We start from the raw sequence: 16,523 nt of genomic DNA, 5'->3' as shown, positions 1-16,523 counted from the left end.
CTACAGACTACACAGGTTTTAATTGGTAGTGAAGGAACAAATGAACAGTTATGTGAATAAATGCCCAATCCAGAAAACCCCCTCAGCAGTTTTAATAAACCAGAGGAGACAATAACTGGTCGAGGTCAACAAATGCTTTGGCCTACTTGTTTAATACATTGTTCTTGTCTTGCTCTTACTCTACATCCAGAACATTAAACAAAAACAACCCCAAACAGTAAAATAACGATTAAAACATTAAAAACATTTACATTTGTATCTAGCAGTAGTGGCTGTTATCGTCTTGCCACTCGAGTCTTCGCCACCTTGACCTCATAACGTGGACATGCTCTTAACTGAGACATTCACACTGATTAAAAGGAAGATTCCACAAGAATCGAGGCAAGGCTTCCCAAAAGTAGCTTAGCACCAACATTTGCTGGATTTTCTCAGCAAAGTGTTCTGGTTTTGTACTAATAAAGCCAAAAGTATTTCCCTTTCCAGTTATTTCCCAACCTTAAACCTTGATTCAGAGAGGCAGACTTGATTGATTTAAACCGTAAGTTCTTTTGGGAAACCAAGCCTAGAACAGATCAACCGGATATCTGTCAACATTTATATTAGTCATCTGACAGTATTGCATTATGTCTTCAGATCACCTGTGATGTTTCATTTTATATATATGAATGAGAGGAGACACAGACATGCTTTCACTTGAGATGCAGGACACACACCCGAGGCCAGACAATCTCAAACAATTTGACCCAGTCACATTGCTTCGGTGCTGCAACAATGGCTCTGTTCAGAAAGAGAAATGAATGCTCGTGCTTTGTGCGCATCTTAGGAAACAGAATCAGGGAAGAAGGAGGTAGCTACATAAAATGTTGATCTGGAGTATCATTGATGCATAAAATCCCTCACGCTACAATGCGACACAGTGCAGTCCAGTCGGCGAAAATACACCTCTGAACTGATTCAGGTTGTGTGCACAGACTCAGTTCACCTGTAGACTGGTGCAAGACGTGGAAAAACCCCAAAGCCTTTTTGGGACAACCTATATATTATATATTTTGCTGTGTGTGCACTACCAATGAGGAGGCCTTATTCATAAAACAATCCTGGTTTGTGCTTATGACTCCAAATAATTAAAAGATGTAGTTTCTTATAAGAAGTATGGCATTTAGATAGTTCTCAGGTCTGTCATCACATTGTGTGTCAAGTAAAAATTATTACGTACTTCCCTACAGGCCCAGGTGATGCAGGATCTGCATTACAAAAAAAAATAATTCCAGCCTCGCTCATGTTGATTCACTGCTCAGGACTGTCAAAGCACTTTTAAACAGGATGATTAAGATCATTATCTGTACACAGGATAAATAAAGCAAAGGGGAATTCTACAAAAATAAGTATATCTACATCAATATTTAAATGAGTCATCCTTGCAAGACTTTTACGCCATAGGAAAGGCTTCTTCCAGACACTGAATCTTGTCAGCCGACAACAACATTTAAGAGCAACTTTTATACTATGCAGTCAAAGCTGAACCCAGATCTGTCAACAGATAGAGAACGTTGACAATACATTTCATACATGCCGACGCTAGAGCTCGCACGGACAAACATGACATGCACATACACGCATAGCCCCAAAGCAGGCGGACAAATGGGGGGGGGGGGGGGGGTATTCAACACTCAACTCTCAGATTTGACGTAATCTGGAGTGTCCCTGTTATTTAAAAGCCAGGTTGGTTTCTTGTTAGCATTAGCAGAATGTGAGCACATCATTTCAATGTCCAGTTTTCTGATCTGCTCTGAAAAACTTCCCACAGAGATCATTCAACAGTCCATGAGGTCTCAGTTGACCTCTCCCCACACCAGACAACCTGCGAGCCCTCCCGCTAAAGCCATGACAAAAATAAAACCACAAACTTCTACCTCATTACAATGACAAACTTAAAAACTGAAGAAGTGTAACACCTGCAAATATTCCTGTGACAGTGCGTGACTAATAAACTCAACATCAAAAGTGAATACGATAAATGAGACTAATTTTCTAAGAACTCAGGTGACTAGTGGTAACGTTTACTGAACGAGGACAAAATTGGCTGTTAAAAACGAGCTGTGGAGAAACTGGCTGTTACAGTTAACGTCACACTGAAGTGCTAAATGTCAAAGTAAAACCATAAACAAAGAAAAAAATGGAAGCAGGAGCTCGATGAAAACCACATTACTCGACATCTGAGTAAACTGGTAGCACAGACTGCGGCCCCGACAAAGGTGAACAATTCAAGCGCGCTCTAGTTTTCGTCATCCTCGTCATCATCGTCGTCGTCGTCGCTGATGAGGTATCCACGGGCCCCGCTGTGGTGGGGCGGAGGCGAGGGAGGCGGTGAGGTCTTGGTGAAGAAGGGGAGACGGAAAGTGGGAGAGGGGGAGCGCTCCTCACGGGTGGGGCTGCTGTTGGGGCTCTGCCTGGGGCTGATGGCCTGCAGCATGCGGCCCTTCCCTTCCTTCAGCATGTGCTTCTGTGGAGGTGCGACAGACAGAAACATGAAGACAACACCTGTTAGATCAACTGAGGATACAATCAGTTTAATGCAAACACAGGAGGAGTTAAAAACACTGCTTAAAAGTGTCAGAAGACAAAAAGTTCTGTATCTGCACACGTCTATTTGGTTGGTGATCTGAATTTTGTTTGAGTACAAATGTATCCTATTGCACTTGAAATTTTGGGAAAATAAAACTTTACAGGGTAAGATGAGAAGACCACAACTGTTGTATTAACAAAACAGATATAACATGTTACTTCGTGAGCTTTTGAAGTGGTGGTACCTTAATTTTGTTACCTTCGGACAGAGCCAGGCTAGAGGCTTCCCTGTTTCCAGTCTTTATGCTAAGCTAAACTAACAGTCTGCTGAGTATGGCTTTATATTCAACAGGCACACATGACAGTGGTATCAAATGGCTCTTCTAACACTCTCCAAAAAAGAAAATAAGCATATTTTCCAAAAAAAACCTATTCCTTTAAAAGAATGTTAAAGGGTAACTTTGGTATTTTTCAACCTAGATTGTATTTTCCAATGTTTTTGTGTCTATGTGACTAATTGGGACCAGTATAGAACAAGTCATTATCCTTGCAGGAAATTGTGCTCCATCAAAGTGCATCTACTACGCTACGACACAAAAACAGGTTGAAAAATACCAAAGTTACCCTTTAATAGATGCACACAATCAGATCAAACCAAATCTTTTTGAACGTTGGCTCACTGGTATGAAATCTTATCAACTGGTGGTATAAGACCTGATGCAGATCTAAATAGAAGTTACAGTTGCATGAAAAGTACTCGCCTAACAGTGATTAAAGACCAAACAAAAGCAACGTCCTTACCAGAGCCCCCTCAGGGCCAAACATCTGCAGGAAGTTGCCAATGAACTCCCTGGATTTCTCCTCCCATTTCTGGATGAGGTCGATGCTCTTCTCCTCCACCTTCTGAACGAACTCTTTGCTCTTCTCCTCCACGTCACGTACCTTCCTCTTCACCTTGTCAACGCGCTCCTGAAGGTGGTACTTCTTCTCCTAATTAAGAATGGAGACAACAAAGGTTACAATAAATAGATGAGGTGCCTGCAACTGCCAAACATTCACGCACACCAACAACTGCCTTCACATTACAAGCTCTGTCACCGTCACACTAACTTCTCTCTCTTCAGTCAACACTCACACAGTCAAACCAAAGCTAAGATTCATACATTAATGAAGCTGACGTTGAGCTCCTTAGCCGTGTATCCTCTCTGCAGGTTGCGTCTGACGTACACATCATAGTCACGGACTATGCGTGTGATGATATCAGAGGTGGAGATGCCCTCTGTCCGCTGGGTGGGAGCGAACATACCTGCGGAGGGCAGAGGGGGTCGTGAGGATGAAAAGGCTAGTCGCCACAGTCTTGCGAGACTCAACACAAGTGACACTTTTCACCCGCTGTCACGCCACACATCAATTTTCTCACGCAGTTAAAAACAACGGTACAACTTATGATTGCTTTGCAAATCATCTCTACCCAGCTGATTCCATTATCAACAGAGCATAATGCACAGCAGAGTATAGGACAGCAACATTTCCATCGCAAATGGTTGCAGAAAAGGCAGAAATTGGTGCAAAAAAAGAAAATCAGCAGAATGCGGGAAATGCTAAAAATGTTCATATAACTTCGCACTGAAGATTTCTTAAAAATAGTGAAGGTTTCATGATGTGTGCATAAAAACAAAATTGTTGGTGTGTCAAATCCCTGTGCTTTCCTTGTAGCACAATTCAAACAAAAACACTAAAATTCTTCCTGTAGCAGTCAGCTAAAGGAGCAGTCACAGATTTTAAGACATATAAGTTAGAACATAAAGAATTATCCCTTTAATTAATGTTCTTAACACTCCCCTGCACAAAGTTTGAGCAAACTGTCACTATCCACATTCGGGAGGATACATTATTGTTATGACTATACCCACTCACCAGCATCCTTGATGTGTTTGTACACGTCATCACTGCCTGCTGAGGAGTATGGGATGTCATCATGGGCCACAAAGTCAATCTGGAGAGGTCATTACAACATGAATCAACACAGTAGATTCAGATCTACAAATTGTACAAAAACAAAAATACACAAAAAGAACAGCAGGGAAAAGATTACAGAGGATCAGGGACAATGGCTTTTTAGTTTATTTTACGAAACAGTTTTTGTCTTTTAACTCGAGTGTTTCTCTGTTCCATACACTCACGTGATGTTTTGCAAGGAACTCTGGCGATAATGTCCAGGGAGCGTTTCGCACCACTTCATCCACATAGCGGCAATGTCTGATGGCATCATAGCGCTCATCCTCATTCATCACTGTGAAGCCCTTGTATTTGTGGGTCAGGTCATCACTGCACACTTTGAATAATTAAAACAAAATACAGAAATTATTGTTTGAAATGCTTTAACCATGATTTTAATTCTAAACGAAATAAAAAAAATAAAGAATTAAGTTTGAGGTTTTGAAGCGGGTTAACATGGAAATGTATTAAACTGATGGAGAGAAGGAAACCAGAGGACACTGAACAACACTCTGGTCTGTGTTGCCGATACTTCAGCTTAATATTTCTTTTGCAATAAAAAAAAAAACTGCACTTCCTATTTGTATACAGTTTTTACACAAAACTCATGTACCAGCCCCCTGAACCAATTCTGCTCAAATACAAGCACATTTCTTGCTTTACACTGCATTTCTTAACCACACTTCTCTACATTTGGCACAAACATCATGATAAAAATCTCTTGTGTTCACATGTAACACACTGCCATTCAAAATGCTTAACTTAAATGTCATGCTGTGACTCCTCATATGGGCAAAGACATGTTGCACATTTGTTCAACAGACAATAAGAGCTTTAGCGATACAGGGCCATTTTTAAGGCAACCGATGCCACCATAGCAGAGAGGCAAGCGGCGTGAATGTAAGAGGAGGAGGAGGAAGAAGAGCAAGACCAAGGTTGATACTGTATATCAATACAGTACTCAATGATTACTGTACGGTATTGCAAGTGGACTACAGTACTATGAATAGAAGGTATGTTTTATGTATGCATGAAATTAGGTAACTCTTCCACAAACTATGGAAGACGCACGTGCAGATATAACTGCAGAAGCTACACCATTCTAGGCGACACTTCTCCTGCTGCTTGGCCAGGGAGAACACTGGCTGAGATGTTGATTGGGTGCTGTGGTAAGACCGAGACCTTTTCTTTATATATACAGAAGGTTTATTTTCCTTTTTCTGTTTGTTCTGTATGAAGAACACTTCACAAATCCTACTGTGTTTGCTGAGATGTGTAAACAGTATTTCAGAATAAAAAAAGCATTCTATTCTTGTATTTGTGTGTTTTATGTTTAAGTATGAAAACACATGCTACTGTGCGTACAGTATGGCGTCTAACACTGAAAATGCAAATGGCCTATTAATAAGATTATCATAGTAATGTTTCCCGCTCATCATAGTGTTTTTAACAGAGCACATGAGAGTTCAGTTGGTTAATAGAAATGTCTATTCATTACATGGTGTGTGTGTCATCTGAAGACAAAATTTCATTTTGAGAAGGCAAAACATTGTTTTTTACTGCAGTCTTTGTTTTGCAAGAGTTTTGTGTTTAGAGTTTTAAGAAAATAAGCCATGCTTTCAGAAAACGTGTAAGCAATTGAGAAAAGCTGTAAGAAAGATCTATCACAGTCTGAAGAAACAAAACGTGGAGGTGAAAGACACTCATAAGATGTATAAAATAGACGTTAAGACCATCTAGCAATAGCTCACATTATCCCACAGTTAACTTTTTTTATCTTGTACTATTAACTTATTTTATCTAACGTCTACCAGATATCTATATTCATCAGACTTGGTGGACTTCTGCTGCTGTGAAAGCTTATGTGGACACAGACGCTCAAAGACTCACACTTACCTCCGACAATGAGGTGTGTATTTGGGAAGAGGCATTTAGCCTGCATGAGTGCTCTGGCGTGACCTGAGTGGAAAACGTCAAAGATGCCGTCTGCATACACCCGCACCGGTCTATCGGCTGGACGTAGAAAGACGAGACATGCAGAGATGAAAGATTCATTCTGGGGTAAACCTAAAATTGTACTTTTGTTCACATGTATGACTGTACTTAAGACTAAGAAGAACTTTACTGATCTAGGGATGGGGGAAATAGGTGTATAAGAAACTTGAGGAGAAAGGGAAACATGAACAAGACAACTAAATCAATCAACTAAAAGACTCACGTGGTGTTCCCCTCTTGGCCTCCTCCATGCTGACTCTCTCATAGGGTTTACCATCAGCTGACTCCAGCTCATCTGCGAAAGGTGCAGGGTGCTTCAATCCCTAAAAGACCCGTACAAACAGAAGGAGAAGATTTCAGCGGTCAAGGAAGGTTTTTCTCTGGTTGGATAAAGTTAAAACATAAAATTTACAAACTCTAATTTTGTAATATTCTTTCCTGGAACAATCTGATGTGGAAATCAAGGGTTTTGCGTTGTGGTTAAACGGATGATGACATTATTTTAAGCATCTGCTCCTCTGACACATGATGCACACCGCAAATAAAAACTAATTTTTAGACCTTCGTAGAGAACATACATTAAAAAACAGTATATGTTTATGCTGTATACTGTGAATATGCAAATTCATCCACAGCCAGAGAGGCTTCCTTGTTCACAGAGCCTAAATAAATTGCAGGGCAGAAACGCCGCTCAGTGACAGCTAAAGCACACAGCTGACTCACCACAGTACATCTGGGGATTTTCACCAGCTTCTCTCCCTCCTCCGCCTCCCCATTGGAGCCCTCTCTTCTCCTCTTTCTGGACAGCAGCAGCCCACTGGAGCTTTGGGCTTCCATCTGTGACAAAGGCCAAGAAAAACTCTGTTAAAACCCAGTATACTTCACATACACCATACACTACTTTGCCATCTTCTAGTATAATTAAAAAACACACGTACAAATGTATATCAAGTACAGGCAAGACTGTAAATCCTGAGTCAACTTTGACCCAGTAACCCTGTAAGAACACAGTACGTGGCTCAACAAACCACCAGGACGCATTAAAACAAAAGCCTTTCACGGACACACATCTAAAGGTCAAGTGAAAACTGAGCAAACACCACCTGTTTCAACATGAAACATTTTGTTCCTAAACATACAGAGAATTAACCATGTACAATACATACATCCTTCACTTCAGATTCACGGCCTATTGTCATTTCAAAAAGATCAAGAGATCCAGCCGTGCTTCACCAGACTTCAGATGACTTTCTTGTGCCTGCACACACTGGTATTTTAGTGCCACTTTTAACCAGAACTCCATTATCAAATGTATCAAAAAGCTCTGAGAAAAATGTTTGAGAATAATTAAAAACTGCAAGGTATGTGTAAGATTTCTATAAGCACAACATCCTGGATATCTGTACTAGATATCATATAGTAGGGCTGAACATAACTAATCATTTTGATCATTGATTAATCTGCTAATTATCTTCTTGATTGATCTGTAAATTGTTTGGTCTATGAAACATCGTAAAATGTTAAATGTTCTGTCAATTAATGGACTGTGCAGAAACAAATAAACCTGGAAGAGTTCATTGATCAGAATCTATTAACGGTCCTGTGTATCCTGGTGGAACAGGGCTGGGGACTAGATCAATGATTATTTGATTAGTTACTATTGAGTTAATGGCCACATATTTTGATAATCGATTAATCAGTTAAAGTATTTTCTTAAGAAAAAGAAGTTAAAATTATATGACTCCAGCTTCTTAAATGTGAATATTTTCTGGTTTCTTTACTCCTCTGATAGTTGCCTGACAGTTAACTGAATACCTTTGGGTTGTGGACAAAACAGGATATTTGAAGCTGTCATCAAAACACTGATCGACATATTTCACCCTCTTATAGACCAAACAACTAATTGAGAAAGTAAGCAACAGATGAATCGGCAATGAAAATAATCGCTAGTTGCCACCTTAGCTGGAACCTAAAATAGTCTTTGAATTTTAACATCACATTCAATTCTATTAACAGAGTTTTAAAGATCCCATAACTTTAGAGGAACAACATAAACTACTGCTGATATCTTGTTACATGCTTCCTGTGTTATGGGTTAAGTTCTGCCCCATTCCACACATTCCATCATGCCACAGGTCATTAAAGGGAAGGTTCACTAGTTTGAAAGGTTTAGCCTCGTCACTTCTTTACCACCGTTGGCTGGACATTTGCTTCTGCATCAGTTATGAAAGTGTGACTAAGTACAATGAGTGACAGTTGTGGCAGTACACAATCCTGGTGGTGACAGATACCTGATCCCATGCTTGGCACTTGCAAAAGCAGCCCAGCCCCCGTTCCCCTCCCCCAGACTCATCCACTTAGCAACAACTAACAGTGAGTAGACCTGCAGAGCCCCCCACACTCTGGCAGAGAAGATTTACGTGAACAGCACATGTCATCATAACTTTAACTGCTATAATAAGAAAGCAACAAAAGGACAGCGCCAAGTCTTGCTTAACCTGATGCTTTGCAAACAGAGATTCATGCCCCTACAACCTTATTTTGTACATAGGGTTGGGCAATAAAACTATAATGATAATTATCAATAGAATTTTCCTCAATAACAATATAACAAATGTTCAAGAAACATTCAAGAAATATTTAATTTAATTCATTAGAATCACAAACGAATCAGCACTAAATTTTTCTATTAAGATATTTAGTTTGTTGAGTAAAAGGGACTGGAAAAATGTTTTAATTAATTTTCCTCATGCATAATTTTTTTGAATGTTCTTCCTGTTGTTTGTTAAGTGATCCACTGTTTGGCATAAAGTGTTTGTCATGTTCTGACCATAAAGAATAGTTTAAAACCACAATTAACCGTCAAAAATCTGCCTTTAAAACTTGAAAGAAATAATGATTTGGCATTTATCGTGAAAACTATGGATATTAGATTATATGAATTTTCTTATCGTGATAATATTTTTTGCCCAGTCCTATTTTTTACAACAATGCCTCATAGAGAAGAGAAAGGATAGATCTTTTAAAGAGCTTATCCATAAAATTAATTACAGATTAAATGTTTTCAGGAATATCTGGGGTCCCTATTTAGAATTGATAGTTAGAGATGATCACCATGACAACTGGTATCATGTGTCCCATCCCTGTTGTCTGTGCATCCTATAACTTAATCGGTTATTCTCAGTACATACAGTAAATTTAAAACACAAAAATCAAATGTCCATTTCAGTTCTGGGCCACTGGAATCTTTTGCTGGCCTCCTGATAGTTCTCGGACCACACTTTGACAACTACAGGCTTCAGCCGCATTCCACACAATGTCCCCAATATCTCTTTCTTGTGTATTTAAGTCACTTAACAGAAGCAGACACAAATAACGTTGTGCCAAAAGTCGTTTAAAGTAAAGACAGAAATGAAACCAGCTGACGGAGGAGTTGGAACAGTAAGTTAAGGGACACGGGTTGTGCAGCTCAACTGTCAAATCGTGGCTTACTGGACGCTATCGCTTCTGGCAAAAATCCTTCATATCAATATGCTAACGTTAACTAACGTCACCTAATACAACAGAGAAGTTAGCTAACGTTAGACAGCTACATTAGTTTGTGTTTACTTACCGTTCACTCTTTTGTCCGGTGTGCTACTTTACAGGAGTGGGCGGCTTCCTCGCCTCGTACTAACAGCAGCCTAGCTAGCTAGCTAACTGAAACGTCAGCTAACGATGCTAGCTACCGTCGAATGCTAGCTAGCAAGTTAGTCGTCAAGCTTGTTGGCTAACTTTAGCCGTTAGCTCGCTGGTTAGTTGACACCGGCTACAACTGTAAGTACGGACAATCCTGTGCGTCCGACGCCGCGGTGCTCGCTGTGTTGCTGGCCGAAAACTGCAAGTACCAGAAGGACAGACAAACTGTCAGCTGTGACAGCTTGTACTACAATGCTGACAGGTCAACTACACAGGAACTACAAACCTTCGACATCCTTAAAGGAACTGACATACAGAGTTGGATATTTCCGGTCTTGTATCGTGCTGCCGCCTAGTGGACATTCTGTATATTGCAGAAGGTCACTTCAAGAAGATGTCCTTCATTTGATTATGAGGCTTCCACTGATGCTAGCTATAAAGGTAATTATTTAATAAAATATGACATGTAAAAGGTAATTATGTAATAAAATATGACATGCAGCCTTTGTATGCATATTATAACATTATGTAACCATTTCTACCACCACGAAACAGTAATTTGACTTCAGAAGTAGTATACCTTAATCCATGTTTTGAGTGTCAACAGAGCTGTAACATCACCTTAAGTATTTAATTATTTGAATGTTAACATGATTCCATATTTATTGTTATGCCGTGCATAAGGCTGTTTCCAGTGGTGAAAGAACATTGGCCTTTTCTGAGCAGACAATTTGACCTGTCTTAATACAAACAGCACAGGAGTCACTAATAAGATTAACAATGGCTCTGCCCTGACAGTGAGCCAGCATGTACAGTACCAGCACCTGATTACTGAAACAGATGGAATTCAGCCATCATTCATTTTAGTATTTACACCTGTGCTTTTCCAACTGTGACAGTTTCAGTTGGATAGTTTTAGTTTTATTTTGCAAAATAATTCTGCCAATTCTAGCCTGTTTTATTAATCTGTGATTGTTAAGTTAAGTCAAGTTGTCATTTTCAAATAATACAACACTATACAGGCCAGATTGTAAGAGTAATATTAATGCATATGTGTGTAGATTGAAATATGATTAAATATTTGTGTAAAAACCAACATTGTTTGACAACTTCAATCAGTATCGTAGACATGTGGATTAGCTGAGGTTTAGATAACGTTGATACAAGTGCTGAACATTATCTGACCTTAAATAGGACCAACTTAGGGGCAGCTGATTATTCAGTGGCTGAGAGAAAGCTTCATCATGGCCAATACATGGTCCTGCTCTGGCAACCAGATCTTGACCACCCAACCACTGTTATTCTGAGTGATACTGGACTGTGTGTGCTATCACTGGACCAGACCAGATGTGCACATTTCCTTCTGCAGCAAACAAGAGAGAAGTCTCATCCAAAATATCTGCAATGTTACATGATCTTACAACAGGAAAACCAGCCTTAAACATATATAGTGGTAATCTGGCACATATTTCTGGTATGATAAGATAAACTCTTCAGAGTCAGGACTAAATCGCCTTAATTCTGCTGAGGAAATATACAGCACAGAGGTACCACAGCTTTAAAATTAAGAGTATAGAGCTAAAAACCTTACTCCTGAGCTGATCCTCTTGTCCTGCAGGCAGCTCCAGGACAAGGTATAATTTCACTAGAAGATCTGAGGGGCACATGCTACGATAATTGATGCCCTGAAGGTGGTGGTAAAGTTGTGCAACAAACGTTGCTATACATTGCAGTAATGCAGCTATTTTACAATCTCCTGCTCTCCATCAGTGGTTTGACCACGTAATCCATCCATCCATCCATCCATCCATCCATCCATCGTCAACCGCTTATCCTGTGTACAGGGTCGCGTGGGACCTCGTAATCATCTCTTTAAAAAATGTGTCCTAATATAGTATAGCCTGGATGTGAGATCCTTGCAACATATTTAAATGTTTCCATCACAAAACTATGGCAATATAACAATATAATATATTAAATATAATTACAATCTCATTCCACATTGTAAACCCCTTAATATTTACTGTTTTGTAATTTAAAAAGACATTGCAGCATGATACTTCATTTTTCAAGGAGTTTATATCTTCACATTGCTGTTTAACTGCCACAAAGCTCATCACGATTCATGTTAATCATTGGTTAAAAAAATAAGTCAGAAATCCTGAGGGCATGTATGTTTTGTTGCCCTTCTTACACCTTCTGTAAAACAAGTTGATTTATTTTGTGAGGCTGTTGTCTTAGTGTACAGGTAAAATAAATGTATATCATTTAACAGCAACAGGTACCCTTACCCTTCCATTTTTGTCATTTGCACAGAGCAATTACACTATGATGTTCACCATTAGCCACCTGGTAGAATCCCTTTAGACTCCCTGTCTCCTTCTTGCACTCTTTGATCGCAGCCTTACCTGCTGGTTTGAAGTATATAATGTGCTTCACTGTTGAAGTGACAAATGAAACTGAAAATGAAGACAAGAAAGTCAAAAGAGTATCGGAGAATGTGATGAAATAATAAAAAATAATAAAAAATTAGTTTTACCTGGCTGAGCCAAGGTGGGCATTAAGACTGATTCAGTTTCGACAGAACACGTCCATTGCATGTTCTAGTCAACCTAAACAAACACACAACACTTTTGACTAGATGTGTGAAGGAGCCCAGTTTGTTTTTGTCTTAGCTCTATGTATGTTATGTGTTTCCCATTGTTTTGACTCCAATTGGGACAGCAAATTGAGATGAATAACTGTATATGTATATTTTCTAAACATTTATCCAAATATTAACTTTATAACTTCTCATGTGCATTTATGTGTATTTTTGCTCTCTTATTCAGAAATGCGTGTGTCAATGTGTAAATTAATAAAAGCGTTTCCCAGGCTTTGTTACATTGACTTTGTGTTTAGACAGGCTGGCCCATAATTCCTGCATATTTCTTGGGGACTTAAATATCAGTTGGCGTGGCTCCCACCTCTATTTTTTGACTGGCCAAGACCAAAGTTAAAAGGACATATCCAGCTGTTTTGTGACAGAGGGTTAATTTTGACCTGTCAGGCATGTTTTGTCAAGAATTAGGACACAGTAGCACAGTGCATGTTGCCTATATGTTGCATATTTGGTCCATTAAACGAACAGAAAAATCCATGTGAAGTGTTTTTCAATGAATACATCATTCCTCCACTGACGGTTTCAACCAAGACTGTGACCCCATAGAAAGAGCCAAGAACCTGGAATGCCTGTGCAGCCAGTAGGTCCTCTGCTGTCACATTTTGTTTGAAGTTGTTTTTTTTACTGCTGGTTTATGCTCAGCGTGCTAATGAGCTCTTCCACGTCTCAACACAAAATGCACGAGAGGTGGAGTTAGGGCAGATCAGTGGCCAATGGAGAGGCCCCAGTGTTAACAGCAGTATTTATGAACATATTTTGAGAAACAGCTTAGACCAAGACTGCAGAGATGCAACAGCAGGTGAGCAGGTCCAGTTTTCTTTTTCACTCTAATAGAACTCCAGTAAGTTTAAAAGTATAGCTGTTCAAATAAGGCAACACTTGCTTTGCATTGTTTACGTTGATTGCTTTTCTCTGACATCTGCTTAAAAGATAATCTGCAAATGTCATAACGAAAGGATTTGGATTGATTGATAAATATCAGACAGCTACTATAATTAAAATAAGATAGGTTTATCTTATTGGCAAGTTGTTTTTTTTATCCAGGGAGTTGAGTGTCATACTTTTGAGCATTCCTGCATTTTTTTTTTAACCTTTGTTGTTTGTATTACAACAAGAAGAAAAATATGGAAAATTATTTATTATGCATTTGTGAATAACAGCAGTGATATAAGGCAGAATGCAAAATAATTGGAGTTATGCGTGATATTGATATTGCAGATGTGGAGGATGATTTCCCCGGTGTCCTTGTTGAGGGCGCTATGCTGCTTGCTGTTGATGCCAGGTTTGTCAAAATAAAATGCATGATGTTATTCTTCTTTCATCTGACCTTTATGTAGCTGTTAAAACAATAAAAAGTTGAAAGATGATTGATAACACTGTTCACGTAGTAATGAATTGTCTCCTTGAGTTGCTGCGTAATACTTTGCAGAGTGAAGTGTTATGTTGTATGGGGTGTGTGTCTAATATATTCTCTGCCTGCCTCCAGGTTTGCAGGAAGCAACATCTCTGGTGAAAGTGAAGAATCCCGGAGGTATTTCATCTTCTTATGACAATTGTTAACATGTTAATGAGAAATAGATTGTAATAACAATGTTATATAGCATTTATGGGCGGATTAGTGTCTTTACTAAAGTTAACGTGAATTTCGAGACATGTTATAAAATAAAGTGCAGCTATTTCTGTAAAGACACTGTACTCTGCTCTAATTAGTATTATAAATGGCACTTAGTTCTTCATAAAAATAAGTTATCCTGTACACTGTTAAAAAAATGTCATATTAATCATATCACTACTACAATAATATATGTGTCACAGATATAAGACCTATATATAATACTAACTATGTTTCTATGGTGTTTACATTACCCCTGAATTGTGAAAATAAAAAAATTTACTATTTTTGAGTTGAAATTGCAACAGAGTTGTTTTTCCCTCTTATAATTTCTCTTTCTGTGTTCTTCCACAGGAAATCCTTTTAGCATTGGCTCGGCTCAGGCACATGATTTCTTGACTAATTCTCGACCTAAGAGGAATGTTGACCCAAAGTGGTACAGAGGCACTCCTGATTTTCAGTCTTACTACCGCTTCTACAACAGTATTGGACACATTGAAGGAGTAAGTTGAGGTTAATTGGAGATTCTTACATGTGATTCCACTTGGATTACACTATTCGACTAAACTCTTTCATAATCTTAAAATTTTTCATTTCCTCTCTGATATGTTTTTGTGTTTCTCAATCAGCTCTATGAGATTGACAGGATCCGGATGTTGTATCAGCAGATGCGTCACTTGGAGGTGACCTATGGCCCAGACGCCTCCAGTTACCAAAATGTCATGGGGGTACTGACTACCACTGCAGCGCCAACTACTACCACTCAGCCTCCTCCACCGCCCACCACTCCTGCTCCTACACCAGATCCTCTGGAGAAGGCTCAGAGGGTGTATCTGTGTAACCCCAAAGATCCACTGTGCAAACCTCAGATCGTCTACCTGCCAACAGGGGCTGTTCCAGTGCTGTGTGACCCACGACTCAACCCCGCCTGCAGGATGAAAACAGAGGAAGAGATAAAAGCTGCTGCTCCTCCCCAACCACCCCCAGCTCCTGCTGCTCCCAAAATGTCTGTCCCACCTCCCCCTCCCACCATCACTGTTAAAGGTATGGAGTATGACTGTGACCCATACTGGGACCCTGACTGCCTCATTGATCACCCTCCCCGCCCTATCCAGGAAACATCTGAACCAGACACACCTGCTGAAGAGAAAGAAATGAAACAGGAAGTAGCAAAAGCTGAGCAAAGTGTCCCAGCAGCACCAGCCACCCAGAAAACCCCAGACCATTACTTTGACCCTTATGATTTCAAACGTGACCTTTATGACCCCTTTCTTTATGCCCATCCAGCTCCCGAGCAGTGAAAACAAAGTGCTTAAGAAACAGTAGCTTTCTATGCAGGGCAAAATAAATCCACAAGACAGAGGCAGCACTGTCAGTGAATCTGCATTAAGAACAAACAGCAAAATTAAAATCATGCAAATCATCAAATGTGAAATGTAAACAATCCTTTTATGACGAACCACACTATGACTTTGCTGTTGTTTGTATGGGTGTTTATAAGAAATGCATAATACACTTTTGTAAGGAATAAAAACAATTAAAAAAAGAATTACATTTGATTGACACGGTAAGACATAAAATGTGTGATTTTTAGATAGAATTTAGTGTTTTATTCTGTGGCATCTGTATAGGTTTGAAAACTAAAATGGAAATACATCTCATTCCCTGATCCCCCCCCCCCCCCTCACATTTATTTGACAGCTATATTTGGTAGTTATTTGAAGATTTATCTTAAAAGGGGTGGTGATAGAACAGTGGGTAACACACATACCTTTGGTGTGAGAGATCCGGGTTTGAATCCACTGTGAGACACCAGTGTGTCCCTGAGTAATAATCCACTAGAATAATACAGTCTGGAAATGGGCCATTCTGCATTTTACTTAGCCGCTAAACTTTTGATAGGCTTCCTTAAATTTCCCACACTTCTTTCTTAACAAGCATGTACTTCTACTTTATAAAACTTTGAATGCAAGACTTTAAATGGATTTCTTTGCCCAGCATTGCAAATTTTAC

General features: G+C 39.4%; 2 protein-coding genes across 2 annotated transcripts; one reads left to right on the top strand and one right to left on the bottom strand.

Moving 5' to 3' along the window:
- Window positions 1–133: 133 nt before the first annotated feature.
- pcyt1aa (phosphate cytidylyltransferase 1, choline, alpha a) lies at window positions 134–10,481 on the bottom strand. Its single transcript, XM_038718237.1, has 9 exons — window positions 10,172–10,481; window positions 7,282–7,395; window positions 6,782–6,881; window positions 6,460–6,576; window positions 4,749–4,900; window positions 4,483–4,561; window positions 3,729–3,871; window positions 3,367–3,555; window positions 134–2,503 (listed from the first exon to the last, which is right to left on the bottom strand). The coding sequence occupies exons 2-9, from the start codon at window positions 7,393–7,395 to the stop codon at window positions 2,276–2,278; spliced, it is 1,122 nt and encodes a 373-aa protein (XP_038574165.1). The 5' UTR covers window positions 10,172–10,481; the 3' UTR covers window positions 134–2,275.
- On the top strand, window positions 10,462–16,053 carry LOC119902212 (agglutinin receptor-like). The gene is made up of 5 exons (XM_038718238.1): window positions 10,462–10,677; window positions 14,117–14,180; window positions 14,385–14,429; window positions 14,865–15,013; window positions 15,140–16,053. The coding sequence occupies exons 1-5, from the start codon at window positions 10,489–10,491 to the stop codon at window positions 15,809–15,811; spliced, it is 1,119 nt and encodes a 372-aa protein (XP_038574166.1). The 5' UTR covers window positions 10,462–10,488; the 3' UTR covers window positions 15,812–16,053.
- The last annotated feature ends 470 nt before the right edge of the window (window positions 16,054–16,523 follow it).

This window comes from Micropterus salmoides, unplaced genomic scaffold (assembly GCF_014851395.1).
Source record: "Micropterus salmoides isolate LMB-PRFRI ecotype aquatic unplaced genomic scaffold, ASM1485139v1 Ms_hic_scaffold_14, whole genome shotgun sequence".
Classification (NCBI taxonomy): Eukaryota; Metazoa; Chordata; class Actinopteri; order Centrarchiformes; family Centrarchidae; genus Micropterus; species Micropterus salmoides.
Note: the sequence above shows the minus strand (reverse complement) of the source record. Positions and strands in the feature narration are given on the sequence as shown.

Bases quoted from the DNA above. Each gene is read 5' to 3' on its own strand.
- pcyt1aa (XM_038718237.1), bottom strand. From the start codon at position 7,395: ATGGAAGCCCAAAGCTCCAGTGGGCTGCTGCTGTCCAGAAAGAGGAGA. The intron at 6,577-6,781 runs GTGAGTCTTTTA...TTCTACGTCCAG, and splicing joins GGCCAAGAGGGGAACACCAC to CCGATAGACCGGTGCGGGTG. The intron at 4,562-4,748 runs GTGAGTGTATGG...TGACCTCTCCAG, and splicing joins AGTTCCTTGCAAAACATCAC to ATTGACTTTGTGGCCCATGA.
- LOC119902212 (XM_038718238.1), top strand. From the start codon at position 10,489: ATGCTGACAGGTCAACTACACAGGAACTACAAACCTTCGACATCCTTA. The intron at 14,430-14,864 runs GTATTTCATCTT...GTTCTTCCACAG, and splicing joins GAAAGTGAAGAATCCCGGAG to GAAATCCTTTTAGCATTGGC. The intron at 15,014-15,139 runs GTAAGTTGAGGT...TTTCTCAATCAG, and splicing joins GTATTGGACACATTGAAGGA to CTCTATGAGATTGACAGGAT.